We start from the raw sequence: 20628 nt of genomic DNA, 5'->3' as shown, positions 1-20628 counted from the left end.
AAATGGTCTTGGAGTTCAGCACCAGAAATTACACTGAAAATCTGGGTGCTGTGCTGTGGTCAGGTCAGTGAATGCACGTTAAAATGGCACATCAACTGCACCAATCAAAAACTGCTAAAGCCACACATCTTCATTTCACATCGACCAACAATTTCTTTTCAATCACAATTTATACTCTTGTGCTTCACTTCACCCTCATACACTCAAGACTGCTGTATCCTCACATTCACAGTTTGCACACAGTGCCAGGTGTTCAACCTCAATAGCCCCATCAACTAACCACACTATACGACACACCTTCTTCGCCTGAAAGACAAGATGGCATGCAACCAGGGCTAGGAGGAGTTAACCAAATGGGATGAGGCACTTCTTCATATCTTAATCCTCAAGGAGGAAACAGTGTTGGCAATTATGGGGTGATTATTGCTGAAGCCATACCCAGCGTAGGGGCTGAAATAATCGAAGATGATAGTATCTTCATACCTAATTCTCTTTCCCTCTCCCTTATTATTATTATTTAAACGATAAAATATTAAAGCATGCCATTGTGCAGAGAGACCTGGGTGTGCTAGTGTATGAGTCACAGAAAGTTGGTTTACAGGTGCAACAGGTGATTAAGATAGCTTCATTACTAGAGGAATGGAGTTTAAGACTAGGGAGGTTATGTTGCAATTGTATAAGGTGTTAGTGAGGCCACACCTGGAGTATTGTGTTCAGTTTTGGTCTCCTTACTTGAGAAAGGACATACTGGCACTGGAGGGTGTGCAGAGGAGATTCACTAGGTTAATCCCAGAGCTGAAGGGGTCGGAGTATGAGGAGAAGTTGAGTAGACTGGGACTGTACTTGTTGGAATTTAGAAGGATGAGGGGGGATCTTATAGAAACATTTAAAATTATGAAGGGAATAGATAGGATAGATGCGGGCAGGTTGTTTCCACTGGCGGGTGAAAGCAGAACTAGGGGACATAGCCTCAAAATAAGGGGAAGTAGATTTAGGACTGAGTTTAGGAGGAACTTCTTCACCCAGAAGGTTGTGAATCTATGGAATTCCTTGCCCTGTGAAGCAGTTGAGGCTCCTTCATGAAATGTTTTTAAGGTAAAGATAGATAGTTTTTTGAAGAATAAAGGGATTAAGGGTTATGGTGTTCGGGCCGGAAAGTGGAGCTGAGTCCACAAAAGATCAGCCATGATCTCATTGAATGGCGGGGCAGGCTCGAGGGGCCAGATGGCCTACTCCTGCTCCTAGTTCTTATTATGTTCATATCCCTTAATAATATATTATTATTACCCTTTGGTTTAAAAGCTGCAGGTGGTGCAAGATTACAGCTCTTACTCTCCCCTGCCACCGCCCTTCTCCTTTTCCTTTCAGATACCCAAGTGGTGCAACCTGATCAGGCAGTGGGGGGAGCAGCAAGAAGATGGCGAGAAGGAAGATATGGCACTGTCACTCAATTTCAAACATGTAGCCACCAGCCCTGCTGCCGACAATGCACATATATCATAAAAATCTGAATGTGGTGAGACACCAAGCATAAGTATAATGCAGGCAGGCAGCAAGTAAAGATAGTGCAGGTGCCAGCTTACTGGAGGGTGAGATCGCAAACAGACTCCATAGTTAGTTTAGAGAAGCAGGAGCTGATCTCCAGACAGCAAAGGAGATTATGGGGAAATCTGATTATGACAGGGGGTTTAGATAAAATAAGAAAAGCTGTTTCCAACAGCTGGTGGGGAAAGAACTATGGGACACAAATTTAAGGTTTAGGACAAATGACGTTTGGGGGAGGGTGGAGCAGTGGAATGTGAAGATGAACCTTTTTATGCAGTGAGTGGTAATGACCTGGAGCTCATTGACTGTTAGCATGGTGCAATCACACACTATAAAACCATAAGACATAGGAGCAGAATTAGGCCATTCAGCCATCGAGTCTGCTCCACCATTCAATTATGGCAATATGTTTCTCATCCTCATTCTCCTGCCTTCTCTCCTTAACCCTTGATCCCCTTATTAATCATGAACCTATCCATCTCTGTCTTAAAGACAATCAATAACTTGGACTCAACAGTCGTCTGCGTCAATGAGTTCCACAGATTCACCACCCTCTGGTTGAAGAAATTCCTCCTCATCTCCGTTTTAAAGGATCATCCCTTCAGTCTGAAACTGTGCCCTCGGTTTCTACTAGTGGAAACATCCTCCCCACGTTCACTTTATCTAGTCCTCTCAGTATTCTGTAAGTTTCAATGAGATCCTCCCCTCATCCTTCTAAACTCCATCGAGTTCAGACCCAGGGTCCTCAACCGCTTCTTCATTCTCGTGAACCTCCTCCGGACCCCCACCAGGGCCAGCACATCCTTCCTTTGATACAGGGCCCAAAACTGTTCACAATACTCCAAATGGGGTCTGACCAAAGCCTTAAACAGCTTCAACAGTACACCCCTGCTGTTGTGTTCTAGCCCTCTCGACAAGAGTGTTAACATTGCATTTGCCTTCCTAACTGCCAATTGAACCTGTATGTTAACCTGAAGAGAACCCTAAACTAGGAATCCTAATTCCCTTTGTGTTTCTGATTTCTGAAGCCTTTTTCCATTTAGAAAATAGTCTATGCCTCCATTATTCCTACCTCACACTTTTCCACATTGTATTCCATTTGTACTTCTTTGCCCACTCTCCTAGCATGTCTAAGTCCTTCAGCAGCCCCCCTGCAACCTCAATATTATCTGTCTTTCAACATATGTTTTTATCACCTGCAAACATAGCAACAATGCCCTCAGTTCCTTCTCCCAGATCATTAATGTACATCGCTGACCCAACACTGACCCCTGCGGAATACCACTAATCACCAGCTGCCATTCTGAAAAAGACCCTTTTATCCCCATTCTCTGCCTTCTGCCAGTCAGCCAATCCTCTATCCATGCCAGTGCCTTGCCCCTAACACCACGGGCTCTTATAGCTTTTAGCAGCCTCCTATACGGTAAATTATTAAAAGCCTTCTGGAAATCCAAATAGATCACATCCACTGGTTCTCCTTTGTCTAACGTCCTCATTACCTCCTCAAAGAATTCTAACAGATTTGTCAGGCATAACCTCCCCTTGACGAATCAGAGCTGACTCAGTCATATTTTACCATGCACTTTTAAGTACTCCACAATCTCATTCTTAATAATACTCTGAAATCTTACTGACAATCGAAGTCAGGCTAACCGGCCTATAATTTCCTGTGTTCTGCCTCCCTACCTTCTTAAATAGGGATGTACATTAGCCATTTTCTAATCCTCTGGGACCCTTCCTGCCTCCAGGGATTCCTGAAAGATCACCATCAATGCCTCCACAATCTCCTCAGCTATATCCTTCAGAATCTTAAAGAAGTTGACTAGGTATGCAAGGAAAATACATTTATGGTGCTATTGGGAGAGAACAAATTGCTATACAGAAAGACAACACTAGGTTCCTGCTATGCGGTTATGGCTCTATAGCCTTCGTCATCCATGAGCCACCCTTTGGTGTGATGTGGTGGCTGACATGTAAGTTGAACAGCAGACTATTAGGAGAAAAAGATCATTGACAGTAAATTTATAATTGTTTTGTGGGTGTTACGGATAAGGTATAGCTTTAAGTTTAAGCTTAATTAATATTTCTTCAGTTTTAGTTTCATTTTAAAAATTTGTTTAGATGCCTGCACTCAAGAGATTTTATGATCGTAGTGCAAATAAAGGGTATAACAAACTGGCCTGTTGCCTTGTAAAAAAGGCCACAGGGGAAATGGCTTGGATCTACTAGTTTGTGCTGAAGCCTTGAATACAGCAAAATGTTGTTCTGCACATGCCACACTTTCACCATCAAACACCAAGCACTTGTCGAATCAGAGAAACAGCCAGAACAATGACCATCAACTAATTTGTAAATAGTTCAAGATCCTGCAAACTAGTGCTTGTGGCATTGGTGGGGGAAGGTCTTTCCTGATATAGAGCATATGATCAGATACGTGAAGTCAAGAAAGATTGTTGGCTGAAGCGATGAGGTCTAAAATAGCACCGGTATCAAATTGGTGTTGCACACTGACTGAACATCATGGATCTTCACGAAAAGGGAAGAATTCCAATCTGAAACTAGGGTCCCAAATCGAAACAAAGGAAGCTATGAAGATATGAGGCATGAGATGGCCTAGATTGGGGGACTTCATTAAAAGGCATGACGGTGGTTTGGCAATGGCTAATATTAAGGAAAGAATATATGCATCGCAACAGTTGTACATTCCTTTCTCTGGCACAAAAACACAACAAGCTGCCCAACCATAGCTTACAAAATAAATTATGGATAGTATTAGACCCAAAGAGGAGTCCGATAAGGTTGCTAAAAAAAAAAGTAGAAAGCCTAAGGATTGGGACAAATTCAGTATTCAGCAAAGGAGAACAAAGAGATTGATTAAGAGGAGAAAAATAGGAGTATAAGAGTAAACTTGCAAATTTGGACAAAAGTAAATATTTTGTGGTGTCCTGACCGGGAGTGGGGGCAGGGGTGAGGGGGCTGCCATTCCGTAGGTGGCGAACACTTGGAGGTGCAGGTGGCAAGCGATTGGGGAGGGGCTCCATAGGTATAATATTATGAGGTTGGTGGGGAGGGTGAAAGCGGATTTGGCAAGGTGGGATGGCTTTCCTCTGTTGCTGGCACGTCGGGTACAGGCAATTAAGATGAATGTGTTGCCGCAGTATTTGTTAATTTTTCAGTGCCTGCCCATCTTTTTGCCAAAGTAGTTTTTTAAAGAAGTAGAAAAGATGATTATCTCGTTTACCGGGGCGGGGGGAAGGTGGCTAGGATTAGGAAGGTACTGTTGCGGAGAGGACGGCAGTCAGGAGGGTTGGGTCTCCCGAATTTACTGTATTATTACTGGACGGCAAATGTTGAGAAGGTGAGGAGCTGGGTGGGGGAGGGGCGGGGGGGGGGGGGGGAGAGACTCCCAGTGGGTTAGAATGGAGGAGAATCTGTGCAGAGATTCGGGGCTAAGGGCGTTGGCAACAGCTCCCGATGGCCCCGGGGAAATATTCGGGGAGTCTGATGGTGTTTCTGGGGGGCTGGTTTGTGAGGCTGGAGGGGCAGGGGGAGAAATATGGGTTCTGGCAGGAGATCTTTAGATATATGCAAGTCCGAGATTTCGCTAGGAAGGAGGTACAGAGCTTTCCGGTGGTGCCGTCCATAGACTGTTAGACGAGGTACTGATGACAGGATCAATGGAGAAGGGGGTGGTGTCGACGATTTATGGGGTGATTCTGGGGGAACATAAGGCATCGCTGGAGGGGATTAAGGCAAAGTGGGAGGAAGAATTGGGGGAGCATGGAGGAGGGGTTGTGGTGTGAGGTGCTCCGGAGGGTGAATGCCTCAACTTCGTCTGCGAGGTTGGGGCTGATACTGTTCAAGGTGGTGTATAGGGTGCACCTCACAAGGACGAGAATGAGCCGACTCTTTGAGGGGGCGGGGGGGGGGGGGGGGGCGCAAATCACATTCATATGTCATATGTTTTGGTCCTGTCCAAAGCTGGAACGGTGTACGAGGGAGGTCTTCAAGGTAATAGCGAAGGTGGTGCACATGAGACTCAAACCATATTCGGGGTGTCGGATCAGCCGGGGTTGGAAACGGGTGTGGAGACAGATGTCCTAGCCTTCGCCTCGCTGATTGCCCGAAGGCGGGTCCTGTTGGGGTGGAAGTCAGCTTCTCCGCCCTGTGCCTCGGCGTGGCGAGGGGTCCTGCTGAAGTTGTTAACGCTCAAGAAAATGAAATTCGAGTGGAGGGGAAGGATGGAAGGGTTCTACAATTCATGGGTGGATGGTGGATTCTTGATTCTTTTTCTTTTGTGTTTTGTATTAAAAATGTTGCTCCTAGTGGGTTAAAGGGATTGTTGGCCAGGGAATTGCCATTGTATTTGTTATTGTTGATTATATATTGGTGGGTGTAAATTTGATGAAAATGTGAAAAAGGAGGAGAATAAAAATATTTTTTTTTAAAAGAGTAAACTTGCAAGTAACATAAAAGCGGCATACAAAAGCTTCGAAAGGATCTAAAAAGAAAAAGATTAGTGAAGGCAAATGTAGATCCCTTGCAGTCCGAAACAGAATTACAAGAATTGGCAGAGAAATTGAACAGCTACTTTAGTTCTGTCTTCAAGGACGAAGAAACAAATAACTTCCCAGAAATGCTAAGGAATCAAAGGTCTACTGAGAAGGAGGAATTCTACATATAAAGTACTGGGGAAATACGTGGGAATGAAAGCCAATAAAAACCTACAGCCTAATCTATACATTAGGGTACTAAAGGAAATGGCCATGGAAATAGTGGATGCATTGCTTGTCATCTTCCAAAATTATGTAGTCCCAGCAGATTGGAGGGTGGCGAGTGTAACACCGCAATTTAACATACCTAAAATAAATTGTTCAATTTAAATAAATTAAAGAGAACTTCACTTACATTCTGGAATCTAACTTCAGCAGAAATCCAAGTCTATCGTATTCTGGAAAAAGAATAGAAAAAACACATAATTCAATAAATACATTTCCCTGACGGTTAGATATGTGAACAACATGATATTATTATTACTTTGTTCTGAATCCTATTTTCAGTTGTTCACAAGATTTTCAAACATGTCTATAAACTTCAAAGAATTACTTTCCAGCATACCTTCAGGGTTGGAAAACAATTAGCTTTGAATGTGCTTCAATCCACAAACCTTGATCTCATTGATATATCAATGCAATCTAAGGCAGTTTCTGGAGCCAAACACCAGTCAATATTTAGGTTTCATACATAAAGTTTGTAACACCTTTGTTAGTGAAAATTAACTCATCAAATTAAATTTAAATAAACCCATCTCATTTGCACAGAAAGTGACAGTATGGAATTCCCCAAGTATAGTACAACGAGATACAGCATGTGCTGAGAGGAGTAAACATTGGGGCTTGGTATCAATATAAAACCAGTGTCTCCAATATCGTGTGAAGGATAAATAAACCAATATTTATATTTAAAAACAGAAGATATGACCGGGGGTGAGGTCATACGTGAATGAAAGAGAATTCAAGAAAACAAAGTGAATGTCATACTCAAAATGCAAACTCTCAGCTTTTCTAAAGCAGAAATTCAGTAATTGTGGTTCATAAGCCCAGCTCTCTGTGCTGCACATTCTCCCCGTGTCGAAATGGGTTTCCTCCGGGTGCTCCGGTTTCCTCCCACAGTCCAAAGACGTGCAGGTTAGGTGGATTGGCCAAGTTAAATTGCCCTTAGTGTCCAAAAAGGATAGGTGGGGTTACTGGGATAGGGTGGAGGTATGGGCTTAAGTGGGGTGCTCTTTCCAAGGGCAGGTGCAGACTCGATGGCCGAATGGCTTCTTTCTGCACTGTAAATCCAATGAAATGTCTCCACCAAATAAGTAAATGAGCATGATGCTGTCATCAAGATAGGTTGCCATGTAATCCCCTTGATACAAACATAGGGGTCGAAATTCAATGACCTTGTTGCATCTAGCACGAATCCGGGCGCAATGGATAAGTCGGGCATGAGCCCAAAATCGGGCTCCGCGCCGGTCCGACAGCAAGTCACCCAACCCGCTCTGCCTAGCGCGATCCAGATCTGAATATTTAAATGAGCCATACGGATTCACCCTGGGAGTCAATGGCCATGCCTGGGAGATCTTGCTAGTTGTAATGGCGCGCCGGGGGGGGGGGGGGGGGGGGGGGGGGGGGGGGATGCCCAGGCTACAGTAGACTGCCGGGTGGTTGGGGACAGGACAAGGTGGTATCCTGGCACCTGGGCACCTTAACAGTCCCATCCAGGCACCTTGGCAGTGCCACCCAACCATCACCACTGTGCCTGGGTAGCAATGCCAGGGTGCCAGGTAGGAGGTGCGATGAGGGGTGTTCCAGGGGCCTCCCCAAGGTTGTGGGGGTGGTCACAAAACAGGGTGGAGGTGGGTTGGGGGGGGGGGGGGGGGTAGGAAGAGCTAGAGGCACCCGGTCAAAATGGTGCCCTGATCTGCGAGCTTCAGCTCACCAGCAAGAAATCCCTCTAAGTGTGGCCTCAGCCGATAGAATTCCCGAGGCCAAAAAAAGGCAAGTGCCATTGAATAGGGGGGTGTTTCTGAGCAGTAGACGTGCCGTTCAGCTGTCTTTAATATGAGTCCGCTGAATCGTGCCCATTATCTTTATCAGCACACCATCGATCATTCACAGCACCAAAATCCAAATCAAGTACATGCTCAGTGAACAGAGTCTTCCTTATAAAAGTTTGAAATTAATGGATTTACACGATTCTCACCATTCTTTAATAATTATAGGTCAACAGCATAAAACTGCTCATAATTTATCAATTATTGGTACTACACAAGCAGTCTCAGTGCAGAAGAATGGCTCACAATGGAGTGATGTTAGGTTATTAGATCCTTCCTGTGGCTATCACATGCACAATGGCTGAATGGCCTCCTGTTCTGTAACCGTTCTATCATTGTTTTGTACAGAAGAGCAGGCTTGATGGGCTGTAAATCTCCTCCTGCTCCTGTTCATCTTATTTTATGAACAAATGTTTCAATATGTGTGGAGTTTGCACATTCTCCCCGTGTCTATGTGGGTCTCGCGCCCACAACACAGATATGCAAGGTAGGTGGTTTTGCCACGCTAAATTGCTCCTCAAATGTATTTCAAGAAACAAATATTTGAGATCATTAGCATGCCAGAGTAACAGTTAGTTAATATCAGCAGCAGCACCTCCATTGATATACTGCATTGGCACTTATTTCATTCATTGTAATTCACTGTAAATGATAACATAGAACAGGCCCTTCGGCCCTCAATGTTATGCCGAGCATTGTCCGAAACCAAGATCAAGCTATCCCACTCCCCGTCATTCTGGTGTGCTCCATGTGCCTATCCAATAACCGCTTGAAAGTTCCTAAAGTGTCCGACTCCACTATCACAGCAGGCAGTCCATTCCACACCCTAACCACTCTCGGAATAAAGAACCTACCTCGGACATCCCCCTATATCTCCCACCCTGAATCTTATAGGCATGCCCCCTTGTAACAGCTACGTCCACCCGAGGAAATAGTCTCTGAAAGTCCACTCTATCTATCCCCCTCAACATCTTATAAACCTCTATCAAGTCGCCTCTTATCCTCCTTCACTCCAATGAGAAAAGCCCTAGCTCCCTCAACCTTTCCTCATAAGACCTATCCTGCAAACCAGGCAGCATCCTGGTAAATCTCCTTTGCACCTTTGCCAATGCTTCCACATCCTTCCTATAATGAGGTGACCAGAACTGCACACAATACTCCAAATGTGGTCTCACCAGGGTCATATATAGTTGCAGCATAACCCCGCGGCTCTTAAACTCAAGCCTCCTGTTAATAAACGCTAACACACTATAAGCCTTCTTCACGGCTCTATCCACTTGAGTGGCAACCTTCAGAGATCTGTGGACATGAACCCCAAGATCTCTCTGTTCCTCCACATTCCTCACCGTTGACACTGTAATCCGCACTCAAATTTTTCTACCAAAATGAATCACCTCACACTTATCAGGGTTAAACTCCATCTGCCATTTTTTGGCCCAGCTCTGCATCCTATCAATGTCTTTTTGCAGCCGACAACAGCCCTCCACCTCATCCTCTACTCCACCAATCTTGGTGTCATCAGCAAATTTACTGACCCACCCTCCAGCCCCCTCCTCCAAGTCTTTGATAAAACTCACAAATAGCAGAGGACCCAGCACTGATCCCTGTGGTACACCGCTGGTAACTGGTCTCCAGTCTGAAAATTTTCCATCCACCACCACCCTCTGTCTTCTATGTGATAGCCAGATATAACTACTGGAATCCCTCCATGAGCTGATGTGCAGACTTGGGGTATCCATTATTTTGAGTCCAACTATTTTACTGCTTTTTCAAGAATATTTCAGGAACTTGCTGTATCACATCAGCCAATTTTATTTTAATCCCATAAAATTTATGAGAGACAGCCTCGATTTAGCGCTGAGCAGATAGCTAATCTGAGAAGCACTTTGCTTGGCTAATTTTTGACGCTTACCTTAAAAGGGAATGAGAACTTTTTTTAGATTGACCACTTATCTTTCTGAATTAATTTAAAATTACTTCTTTCTTGCTGAAAAGTGGCATGCTGTCAAAGCTTTCCATCCTACACTTATCAGAACAGATGCAAGAATGTCAGATTTCAAAGGGATCAACAATTTATGCTGATTAGCACCCTTTTCTCATGTAGTATAAATTGTGGCCCCCTTTGAAATCTGGCATTCTTGCATCTCTCCTGATTAGTGCAAGACAAGAAGTTTGGCAGTATATCTCTTTTTCAGCAATACTCAGTTCTGTTCTGCCAAGTGACTATAATTACGTCTCTGTTATCAGTTTATTCCATTACTGGTTTGTGTTTTCTTGTATACATTTGTGACACTCCATAATGTTTCCAATATTATCTGTTGGCTGCTGTTGAATTTTTTCTTCAAAATAAATTAATACTGGGTTTTTCCCCCAAGGGATGGTTTGTAATATAGTTAATATAAAATGTTGTTACTGGCATTATCACAGATTACAATTAGTCTGTACAATGAGCAAAACACAAAGAGTAATATTTGGATATCTGATTGAAATTAGTAGAAAAACTATGCTTTATGGATCGCTTTCGTCAAACTACCCTACACTGGTCATGAGACCACACACAAACAAAAAAGCAACTCACAGTTAACCCCACACTTTTAACTCCAGCAATTCTAGTGCGAAGTGAATTAGGGCAAAAGTGTTTATACTGAGAGCTGTCACCACCTGTATCTAGGCTCTCATTCCTATTGCGAACAGAGCATATCTTGGTATATTCCTGTCAATCTCTTTGAAAGTGGTCATTCACATCACTGACGGCGATGACAGTACTCACTCCACACCTGATCGTATTTTATATATACAATTATTGTCTAATTAGAGTATGGGGACAGAAGAAATGCTTACCCTGTGCAGACTGCAATACATCAGAAAGAAACAGAAGACATCTACAATCCACACATGCTGATATGTGCACAGTGCTTAGAAACAGTTTATAAACTTTTCAAAATTGCTTATATTTCTGGGATAAATTTTAGGATTGATAGCTGTCGAGAATTTCAGAATTGAAAATGCAAAATTGAATATATTTGAAAAATTACAGTTTTATCCTATTACACCCAATGTATATATGAGGAACATCATAGCTGTATTTATTATGAAACATTATATACATTCATTTCTGGGACCAAAAGGTTTTCAAAGTTTTGAGATGTGGATCAAAAAATCTTCTCCTCAAATCCTGTAGTGCATATGCCATCATCACTGGCATCAAGAGTAATTAAATTCCATGAACAAGTTAAGGAGGGGACACCAAAAGCAGCTTCCAAATGAGCATTTGAAAAAACGCAGTCTGGCATTGTGCACGGATTCATAGAATGCTCTCAGTACAGGTCATTCAGCCCATCATGTTTGTACCAGCTCTCTGCAAGAGCAATGTTAACTAGCCCCATTCACCGGCCCTTTCTTCATAGCCCTTCAAATCATTCCTCTTCAGGTTTATTTTTATTCAATCGTGGGACTGAGCGTCGCTGGTTGAGCCAGAATTTATTGCCCACCCCAATTGCCCTCGAGTTGAGTGGCTTGGTGGGCAGAGGGCAGAAAACAGTCAATCACATTGCTGTGGGTCTGGAGTCGCATGTAGGCCAGATGTAGGACATCAGCGAACCACATGGGTTTTTACGACAAACGACAATGGTTGGTGGTCATCATTGAACTTTTAATTCCAGATATTTTTATTGAATTCAAATTTCAGAATTTGTCGTGGTGGGATTCAAACCCAGGTCCCCAAAGAATTACCCTGGGTCTCTGGATTACTGGCCCAGTGACAATACCACTGTACTATTACCTTTCCTTATTAAGTTCTCTTTTGACAGCCATCCTTTCACACAATTAACTCCACATCTTAACCACTCACCGCATAAAAAAGATCTTCCTCATGAATAATTTGGTTCTTTTGCTAATCGCTTTAAATTCGTCCCCTCGGTTTCTCTATCCTTCTGTCAATGGGAATGGTTTCTCTCTATCTACTTTGTCTGGACTCCTCATATGATTTCGAACACCTCTATCAAATCTCCCAAACTTATTCTCGAAGGAGAACTACCCAGTCACCCAATCCATCCACATAACTGAAGTGTCTCACCCGAGGAACCATTTTCATAAATCTTTTCTGCACCCTCACGGATGCCTACACATTCCTCTTAAAAGTGCAGTGTTCAATACTTCAGTCAAGGTGAAACAGGTTCACCATAACATTACAAAAGCCGAAGTTAAGTTATAAAATTAAAGATCCTGTATGCCTTTTTAACCACTGTTTCATCGTATACCCTCAGAACTCTCTGCTCCTGCACCCACTATAGAGTTAGATCTCTTAGTTTAGTTGCTCTCCTTGTTCTTCCTTCTAAAATATACCACTTCACACTTCTCTATGTTTAATTGCATCCGCCACATGTCTGCCCATTCCACCAGCCTACATCCTCTTGAAGCACATCATATGCTCCTCAAAGTTAACTACATTCACACAGCATCCTTAGATTTATCCCCATCTTGTCCTGATGACTTATCAACTACTGGTTCCCCTATTTTAGTATCTCAGCCATCCCCTCTGCTTCCACATGCAAGCCTCCCTCTTGATCCCAAATCAGCCCCGCCACTCCTCTTAGTACCTGCCTCATCATTTATATTTTTATCGAAGACTTCTGAACTTCCTCTTACCTTATCTAGAAGCCTCTTCTCATAATAATAATAATAACCTTTGTTGTCACAAATAAGCTTACATTAACACTGCAATGAAGTTACTGTGAAAAGTTTCTCGTCGTCACATTCCGGCGCCTGTTTGGGTGCACGGAGGGAGAATTCAGAATGCCAGGTCACCTAACAGCACGTCTCTCGGGAATTGTGGGAGGAACCTGGAGGAAACCCAAGCAGACACAGGGAGAACAGACTCTGCAAAGACAGTGATCCAAGCTGGGAATCGAACCTGGAACCTGGTGCTGTGAAAGAACAGTGCTATCTACTGTTATGTGTATAATTGTATCCAACAAAAGGTGGAATGCAAGCTTCAAATATCAACAAGTGACATGTTCATTCTCAAGAAAACATGAAGAATGTTTCAGGTTTTTTACATGCTTCCTCTCTCATTGTTGACTTTAATATCCATATCACAAATATCTTGACATGAAAAATATAATCTTTAGCATGCTACACAGATTTTTCCATGAAAGAGCATGCAAGATTTTTCTTAAAGTCTTTAAAAATGTTACAAAATATTTGATGGAAAAAATAATCTTAATAGATCTCCAAACCGGGACAATTATCCTCTATGATAACCGAACCGTACCACTTTTGGAGAGTCAAGGATCAGCTTCTGTTATTAAATTTGTGTTTTAAACTGGAACAAGGCTTTCATGGAATATGATCAGCTAAGGATAATAGACAATCAAACGAAGATTTTTACTTAAATTACTGTTGTTACAACATTGAGGCTATTACATCTCAAATCTTATTGAAGCCGATAATTTTGCCTCCCAACCAAGGCAACTAAAACCTTAATGATCGAGGTAACTGGGATAAACTAATGGATACAACACAACGCCCGCAAATGGTATTGATTAGGTACAACATGTTTTTGATCAACCCTGAAGGTTACAGGCCTTTACTAAAACTTTCTGTAGATCCTGATCCCCCAAAAGTAAGTAACCATCTAACAGGACGAATTTTCAACTCTCAAGTGGTTAATTAAGCTATACGTAACAAACTTTTATTGCCTGAACATATGGCAGATACGTGATCTACAGTATTAGATTACAAAAGCAAAGTAAGCCACACACAGCTACATAGTGCTAGTTATGTGTTCCAATATCATGACCGACAGATTTTGTACTTTTCAGTGGGCATTCTATTTGTATAAAGTGTACTCTTGATTGCAAGTTCATTCTAATAACAGACAATGCTTATAGCCCACATAAAGCACTACCAAGAAATTGTATGAAATTAGAGTGTTTTGGCTTATGGCAGGTGTAAAATGTTACCAAATGGAGACGGGAGGAAAATAACTGTCATTTTGTCTTACTGTCTGGACCTGTGTTGGAGCATCAACATGCTGGGGCATGGATTTTGTAGCTTCAATTCTCTCCATGATCTCAAGATATGCCATCAAGGGGGGGTGTCAAACAACGGCCAAGTATTTGTCAACATAAAATTCAGGTACTAGGAGATTCATGGTGTGGGAACAAAAAATTAACTCTCACAGAAAAAATGCAAATACATTAGCTGTGGCTGGGTGTGGGGGAATGGTGCGTGAAAGATCTGCTTTCAGGACTCTATGAAAGGTTTTTATTTTGTGTTCTCTGGCAGTAATTGAAGGTCAACAGAACACTAGATTTTAAGGCTTACCATAGCAGCTGACAAAGGTGAAGAGTAAGGTTTTCTCTGTAATCATAACAAGCTGATTGCAAAGTTCTTTAGATGACATATGATAACTAATGCAAAGTTTTAGTTGAATGAGGTAGGTGTAGGAAATGTCGGGGAGAAAACAAGGGGCTGTAACTTCCGAGCTCCAAGGTGTCATATTGTTGGAGCGCTGGGGAACCCCCTTACAAGTTCACTGGTAAAATGTATACGGCAATTACCCAGAAGTGCAAACATCCTGTGGGCAATTTTCCTGCAACCATCCAAAAAATGCAATAAATTATCCATCCCAACCCAAACCAAAGCTCCCAACCAGGAGCTTTAAATTTAAATTATCCATCCCAAACCCCATGCCTCCTACTGAGAACCCCGAACCCAAGGCCCGACTCTCCCAACCCTTAGGCCTGACTTGACCCACCTCCCCAGCATCCCCTCCATCCCCAAAACCAGCTAAGAGACCCAACCCTTCTGCCTTGAAAACTTCTGTCCTTCACAACTCAGAGGTCTGACCCCACCCCTTCAAATTCTTTCCCTTTACAAGCCCAGGGCTCAATCTCCCACATCCCCAAATCTCCCGCTGCAACTTCGACCCATCAACGCACAAATGCTCCCACTCAACCCTCAAATCCTATCCACGTATCTTCTCCCTGGCCTATCACAGACCTTTAAACTTGCCTGGACCTTTAACTTTTCTGGTTTTTAGCAGCAAATGTTGTACAAAAAGGGTGTGTGGTCTACTTGCATTCAACAGAACTGCTCTTCGACGCTCGGCTCCAGGGACGCACCACGCTGATCTGAACTTGCCAGGCCTAAGTCAGATGGTCAGGTGAGACAGGATCGAGAATAAATTTGGGTAAGAAAGTAGGAGCAGAGTGATAATATGACTGACACTGCCACTCTGAACAAATTCAGGCCCAAGGTTTCAAATGAGACAAGGGCGGCACAGTGGTCAGCACTGCTGCCTCACAGCACCAGGGACCCAAGTTCGATTCTGGCTTTGGGTGACTGTGAGAGTTTACACGTTCTCCCCATGCCTGCATGGGTTTCCTCCGGGTGCTCCGGGTTCCTCCCACAATCCAAAGATGTGCCTGGTTAAGTGGATTGGCCATGCTAAATGCCCCTTAGTATCCAACGGTTAGATGGTTACAGAGTTGCAGGGATAGGGCAGGGGAGTGGGCCTGAGTAGGATACTCTTTCGAGGGTCATTGCACAATGGGCCGAATGGCCTCCCTCTGCACTGTAGGATTCTAGGACGCTACATTGTAGAGTTGAAGAGTATGAAGTAGGAAACAGGTAATAAAAATAGCAATATGCATCTATAATGTGGCTTTCACAATAACTGGATATCATGAACCACTTTACAGCCAATGAAGTAATTGATGCAAAATAGATGGGTATGGGCACAGATACTCAGAGGGACTTGTTTAAATTGGAGACCAGGAATAGGCAGGCACTGGAAATCAGAGAAAATAATAAATATATTTATTCACACACATGCGCACACATGTGATCACTAGAAATATTAGAAATAAGACAAGAGCCTGGGGCTGGTCTCGAAAGGAGGCCCCAAGGACGCGAATTAGGGCCCGAGGATTTCTGTGGGGAGGAACGCCGAATGTGCCTGGACTGCTGCTCAACGGTTTGCTGGGCCAATGGGGCCAAGCGGAACATTTGAGACTCTTTCCTTTGTTCATGGACATTTATGTGCTTTTTCTCTTTTTTCTATGTTTTTTCCCTTTTTTTTTTTCTTTTCGGTTTGGGCTTTTTGTGCAGCTCGCGGAAGACACTGGAGCCGGCTTGCCCCAGTGGGTGGGGAGGAGGGCGGGGAAACAAGGGGAATGGGACAGGAAGGCGCCGGAGTGTTGAGTCATCGGGCTAGCAGATTGGCTAGTCAAGGAAGTCAGATGGGGGGGAAAGCTACAGCCAGTAGATGGCAGGGGTGGGGGTATCGGGGGATGGGTTAGGGGAGGGGGGGGTTGTTCTGCTGACGGGAGAGGGACTTGAAATAGGCACTGGAAAGGAGGTCGAGGGTGGAGGCAGCTATAGGGCGGGCCAGGAAGGGCGCGACGCACGGGTCAGGGGCTGGCCCGAGAAAGGCTATGGCTGACCGGCGGGGTGGGGGGGGTGGGATGTGCCCCCCAACCAGGCTGATCACCTGGAACGTCAAGGGACTGAATGGGCCGGTTAAGAGGGCGCGGGTGTTCGCGCACTTGCGGGCCCTGAGGGCGGACGTAATTATGTTGCAGGAGACACATCTGAAAGTGTCAGACCAGACCAGGCTAAGGAAGGGCTGGATTAGCCAGGTCTTCCACTCGGACTTGGACTCGAAGTCCAGAGGGGTGGCAATCATGATCAACAAGCGTGTGCAATTTGAGGCAGAGGGCATATCCGCAGACAGGGGGGGCAGATACCTGATGGTACGGGGCAGGCTGGAGGGGAGAAGAGTGGTGCTGGTGAATATATATGCCCCGAACTGGGATGACGTGGACTTCATTAAAAGAGTGCTGGGGAAGATCCCGGACTTGGATTCTCGCAGGCTAATAATGGGAGGGGACTTTAACATGGTCCTTGACCCGACTTTGGATCGGTCGTGTCCCAGAACGGGTAGACTCTCAGCAATGGCAAGGGAGCTGAAAGGGTTTATGGAGCAAATGGGGGCAGTGGACCCCTGGAGGGAGGGACAGCCAACAGGAAGGGGCTACTCGTTCTACTCGCACGTCCACAAAGTATATTCCAGGATAGATTTCTTTGTGCTAAGCAGGGACTGTAGGGGGAAGGTAAAGAACACGGAATACTCAGCAATTACTATTTCAGACCATGCCCCGCATTGGGTGGACCTGCAGTTCGGGGGAGCGAGTTATCAACGCCCGCAATGGAGGCTAGATGTGGGACTGCTGTCGGAGGAGGGGATCTGCGAGAGGCTTCGGAAATGTATAAAAAATTACCTGCAGGTGAATGACACTGGGGAGGTCTCAGCGGCGACCGTGTGGGAGGCGCTAAAGGCAGTAGTGCGGGGGGAGCTGATTTCAATTGGGGCCCATAGAGCCAAGGCAGACCGGGCAGAGATGGATAGATTGGTCAGGGAAATGGGCCGGATAGATGAAGAGCACGCGGAGTCCCCGGGGGAGGTTTTACTCAGGGAAAGGCAGAGGCTACAGGCGGAACTGGGGGCACTATCCACGAGCAGGGCCGTGGAACAGCTTAGGAAGGCGAGGGGAGTGGTGTACGAGTATGGGGAAAAGGCTAGCAGACTGTTAGCGCAGCAACTTAGGAGGAGGGAGGCGGCCAGGGAAATAGGTAGAGTGAGGGACGAGGGGGGGCACAAAGTGGAGGATCCGGCAGAATTGAATAGGGTATTCCGGGACTTCTATCGTAAGCTGTATACTTCGGAGCCGCCAGAAGAACCAGAGGGGATGAAAAGGTTTCTGGATGGGTTAACATTCCCAACAGTTGGGGGGGGGGGCGAGTGGAAGAGCTGGGGGCCCCGATTAGAGTAGAGGAGGTATTGGGGGGCCTAAAGGCCATGCAGTCGGGGAAGTCCCCGGGGCCGGATGGATACCCAGTAGAGTTTTATAGGAAGTTCTCTGAGCTGGTGGGCCCGGTCTTGGCGAGGGTTTTCAATGAGGCAAGGGACAGAGGGACCCTGCCGCCGACAATGTCACAAGCCACCATATCTCTGATATTAAAGCGGGGTAAAGACCCGGAGGTGTGCGGGTCCTATAGGCCAATCTCCCTGATTAATGTAGATGCCAAGCTCCTGGCAAAGGTACTGGCGGGTAGAATGGAGGACTGTGTACCGGAGGTGATTGGGGAGGATCAAACGGGGTTCGTGAAAGGTAGGCAGCTGGCGGCCAATCTGAGGAGATTGCTTAATGTGATAATGATGCCCCCGGCGGGTAGAGAGGTGGAGGTAGTGGTGGCTATGGACGCCGAGAAGGCCTTTGACCGGGTGGAGTGGGAATATCTATGGGAGGTGCTCGGACGGTTTGGGTTCGGGGAGGGATTGGTGGATTGGATCAAATTATTATATCAGGCCCCGAGGGCCAGCGTCAGGACCAACAGAGAAGTGTCGGAGTACTTTAGGTTGTACCGAGGGACCAGGCAGGGCTGCCCGCTCTCCCCGCTGCTGTTTGCGCTGGCCATAGAGCCGCTGGCGATTGCGCTGAGAGCCGCAGAGGGTTGGAAGGGGATGGTGAGGGGCGGGGTTGAACATAGGGTTTCTCTTTATGCAGACGACCTGCTCCTGTACGTGTCGGACCCAGTGGCCGGGATGGGAACTATACTGGGAATGCTGAGGGAGTTCGGCCAGTTCTCAGGATACAAATTAAATACGGTCAAGAGTGAAATGTTTGTGGTACAGGCAAGGGGCCAGGAGAACAGATTGAGAGGGCTACCGTTTAGGTTAGTTGAGGAAAATTTCCGGTATTTGGGAATCCAGGTGGCACGAGACTGGGGCAGGCTGCATAAGTTAAATTTGGCCAGGGTGGTGGAGCAAATGAAGGGAGAGTTTCGGAGATGGGATGCACTCCCGCTGTCGCTGGCAGGGAGGGTGCAGACTGTAAAGATGACAATCCTCCCTCGATTTTTGTTTATTTTTCAGTGCCTCCCGATCTTTATCCCACAGTCCTTCTTCAAAAGAGTTAACGGGCTGATCATGAGCTTTGTCTGGGCGGGAAAGTCTCCGCGGGTGAAGAAGGCAATATTGGAGAGGAACCGCAGCGAGGGGGGGCTGGCGTTGCCGAGTCTGGTCAATTATTACTGGGCGGCCAACATCGCTATGATAAGGAAGTGGATGGTGGGTACGGGGTCTATTTGGGAGCGAGTGGAGGCGGCTTCGTGCAGGGGCTCCAGTTTGGAAGCCCTGGTCACGGCTCCTCTACCGCTGCCGCCGGCCAAGTACACCACCAGCCCGGTAGTGGTGGCGACCCTGCGGATATGGGGCCAGTGGAGGAGGCATGTGGGGGAGATGGGGGCGTCTGTCTGGGCGCCAATCTGCGACAACCATCGGTTTGCCCCCGGCAGTATGGATGGGGGGTTCCGAGTATGGCGGCGAGCAGGGGCGGGAAGGGTGGGTGATATGTTCCTCGAAGGGAGCTTCGTGAGTTTGAGGAGCTTGGAGGAGAAATTTGGGTTGGTAGGGGGAAATTATTTTAGATACCTACAGCTGCGGGACTTTGTTCGTAGACAGGTCCCATCTTTCCCGCGCCTCCCGCCAATGGGGATCCTAGACAGAATAGTCTCTGGGAGGGACGAAGGGGAGGGTAGAGTCTCGGGTATTTATAAGGTGCTCATGAGGGAGGAAGGGTCCCAGACAGAGGAACTGAAACTTAAATGGGAGGAGGAGCTAGGCGGGGAAATGGAGGATGGGCTGTGGGCAGAGGCCCTGAGTAGGGTAAACTCGACCGCGACATGTGCAAGGCTCGGGCTGATCCAATTTAAGGTCGTTCACCGGGCCCATATGACGGTGGCTCGGATGAGCAAATTTTTCGGGATAGAGGACAAATGCGCTAGGTGCGCGGGAGGACCAGCGAACCATGTGCACATGTTTTGGGCATGCCCTGAGCTGAGGGGGTACTGGGAGGGATTTGCGGGGGTCATGTCCCAGGTGCTAAAAACAAGGGTGGTGATGAGTCCAGGGGTGGCAATTTTTGGGGTTTCGGAAGACCCGGGCGTCCAGGGGGAGAAAGCGGCCGATGTGCTGGCCTTTGCTTCCCTGATAGCCCGGCGACGAATATTATTGGCGTGGAGGGACTCAAAGCCCCCGAAGACTGAGTGGTGGCTTGCGGACATGTCAAGTTTCCTGGGGATGGAAAAAATTAAGTTCGTCTTGAGGGGATCTGTGCAGGGGTTCACCCGGAGGTGGCAACCATTTATTGACTTCTTTGCGGGAGAGTGAGCGTCAGCAGGGGGGTGGGGGGAGGGGGGGGGGGGTAGAGTAGAGTAGGAGGGAAAATATGGCGGGTAGTACGGGTGGGAGGGGAGCGGGCTTGTGCAATATGTTACGATGGAAGTATTGAAAGTACGTGGATGTTTGCACATTTTTGCCTTTTTTGCTTCCTTTCTGATGATGTCTGTAACTGTTTATAAAGCCAAAAACTACCTCAATAAAATTGTTTATTAAAAAAAAAAGAAATAAGACA

General features: G+C 46.0%; 1 protein-coding gene across 1 annotated transcript in view; it reads right to left on the bottom strand.

Moving 5' to 3' along the window:
* The window catches only part of LOC119964467 (CMP-N-acetylneuraminate-beta-1,4-galactoside alpha-2,3-sialyltransferase-like), a 617002-nt gene that overhangs the window by 449244 nt on the left and 147130 nt on the right, over positions 1-20628 (bottom strand). The window contains 1 exon segment of the mRNA XM_038794008.1: positions 6454-6496. Coding sequence (XP_038649936.1) covers positions 6454-6496 — 43 coding nt within the window.

This window comes from Scyliorhinus canicula, chromosome 4, assembly GCF_902713615.1.
Source record: "Scyliorhinus canicula chromosome 4, sScyCan1.1, whole genome shotgun sequence".
Taxonomy (NCBI): Eukaryota; Metazoa; Chordata; class Chondrichthyes; order Carcharhiniformes; family Scyliorhinidae; genus Scyliorhinus; species Scyliorhinus canicula.
The sequence above is the reverse complement of the archived record's forward strand: the minus strand, read 5'-3'. Positions and strand labels throughout refer to the sequence as shown.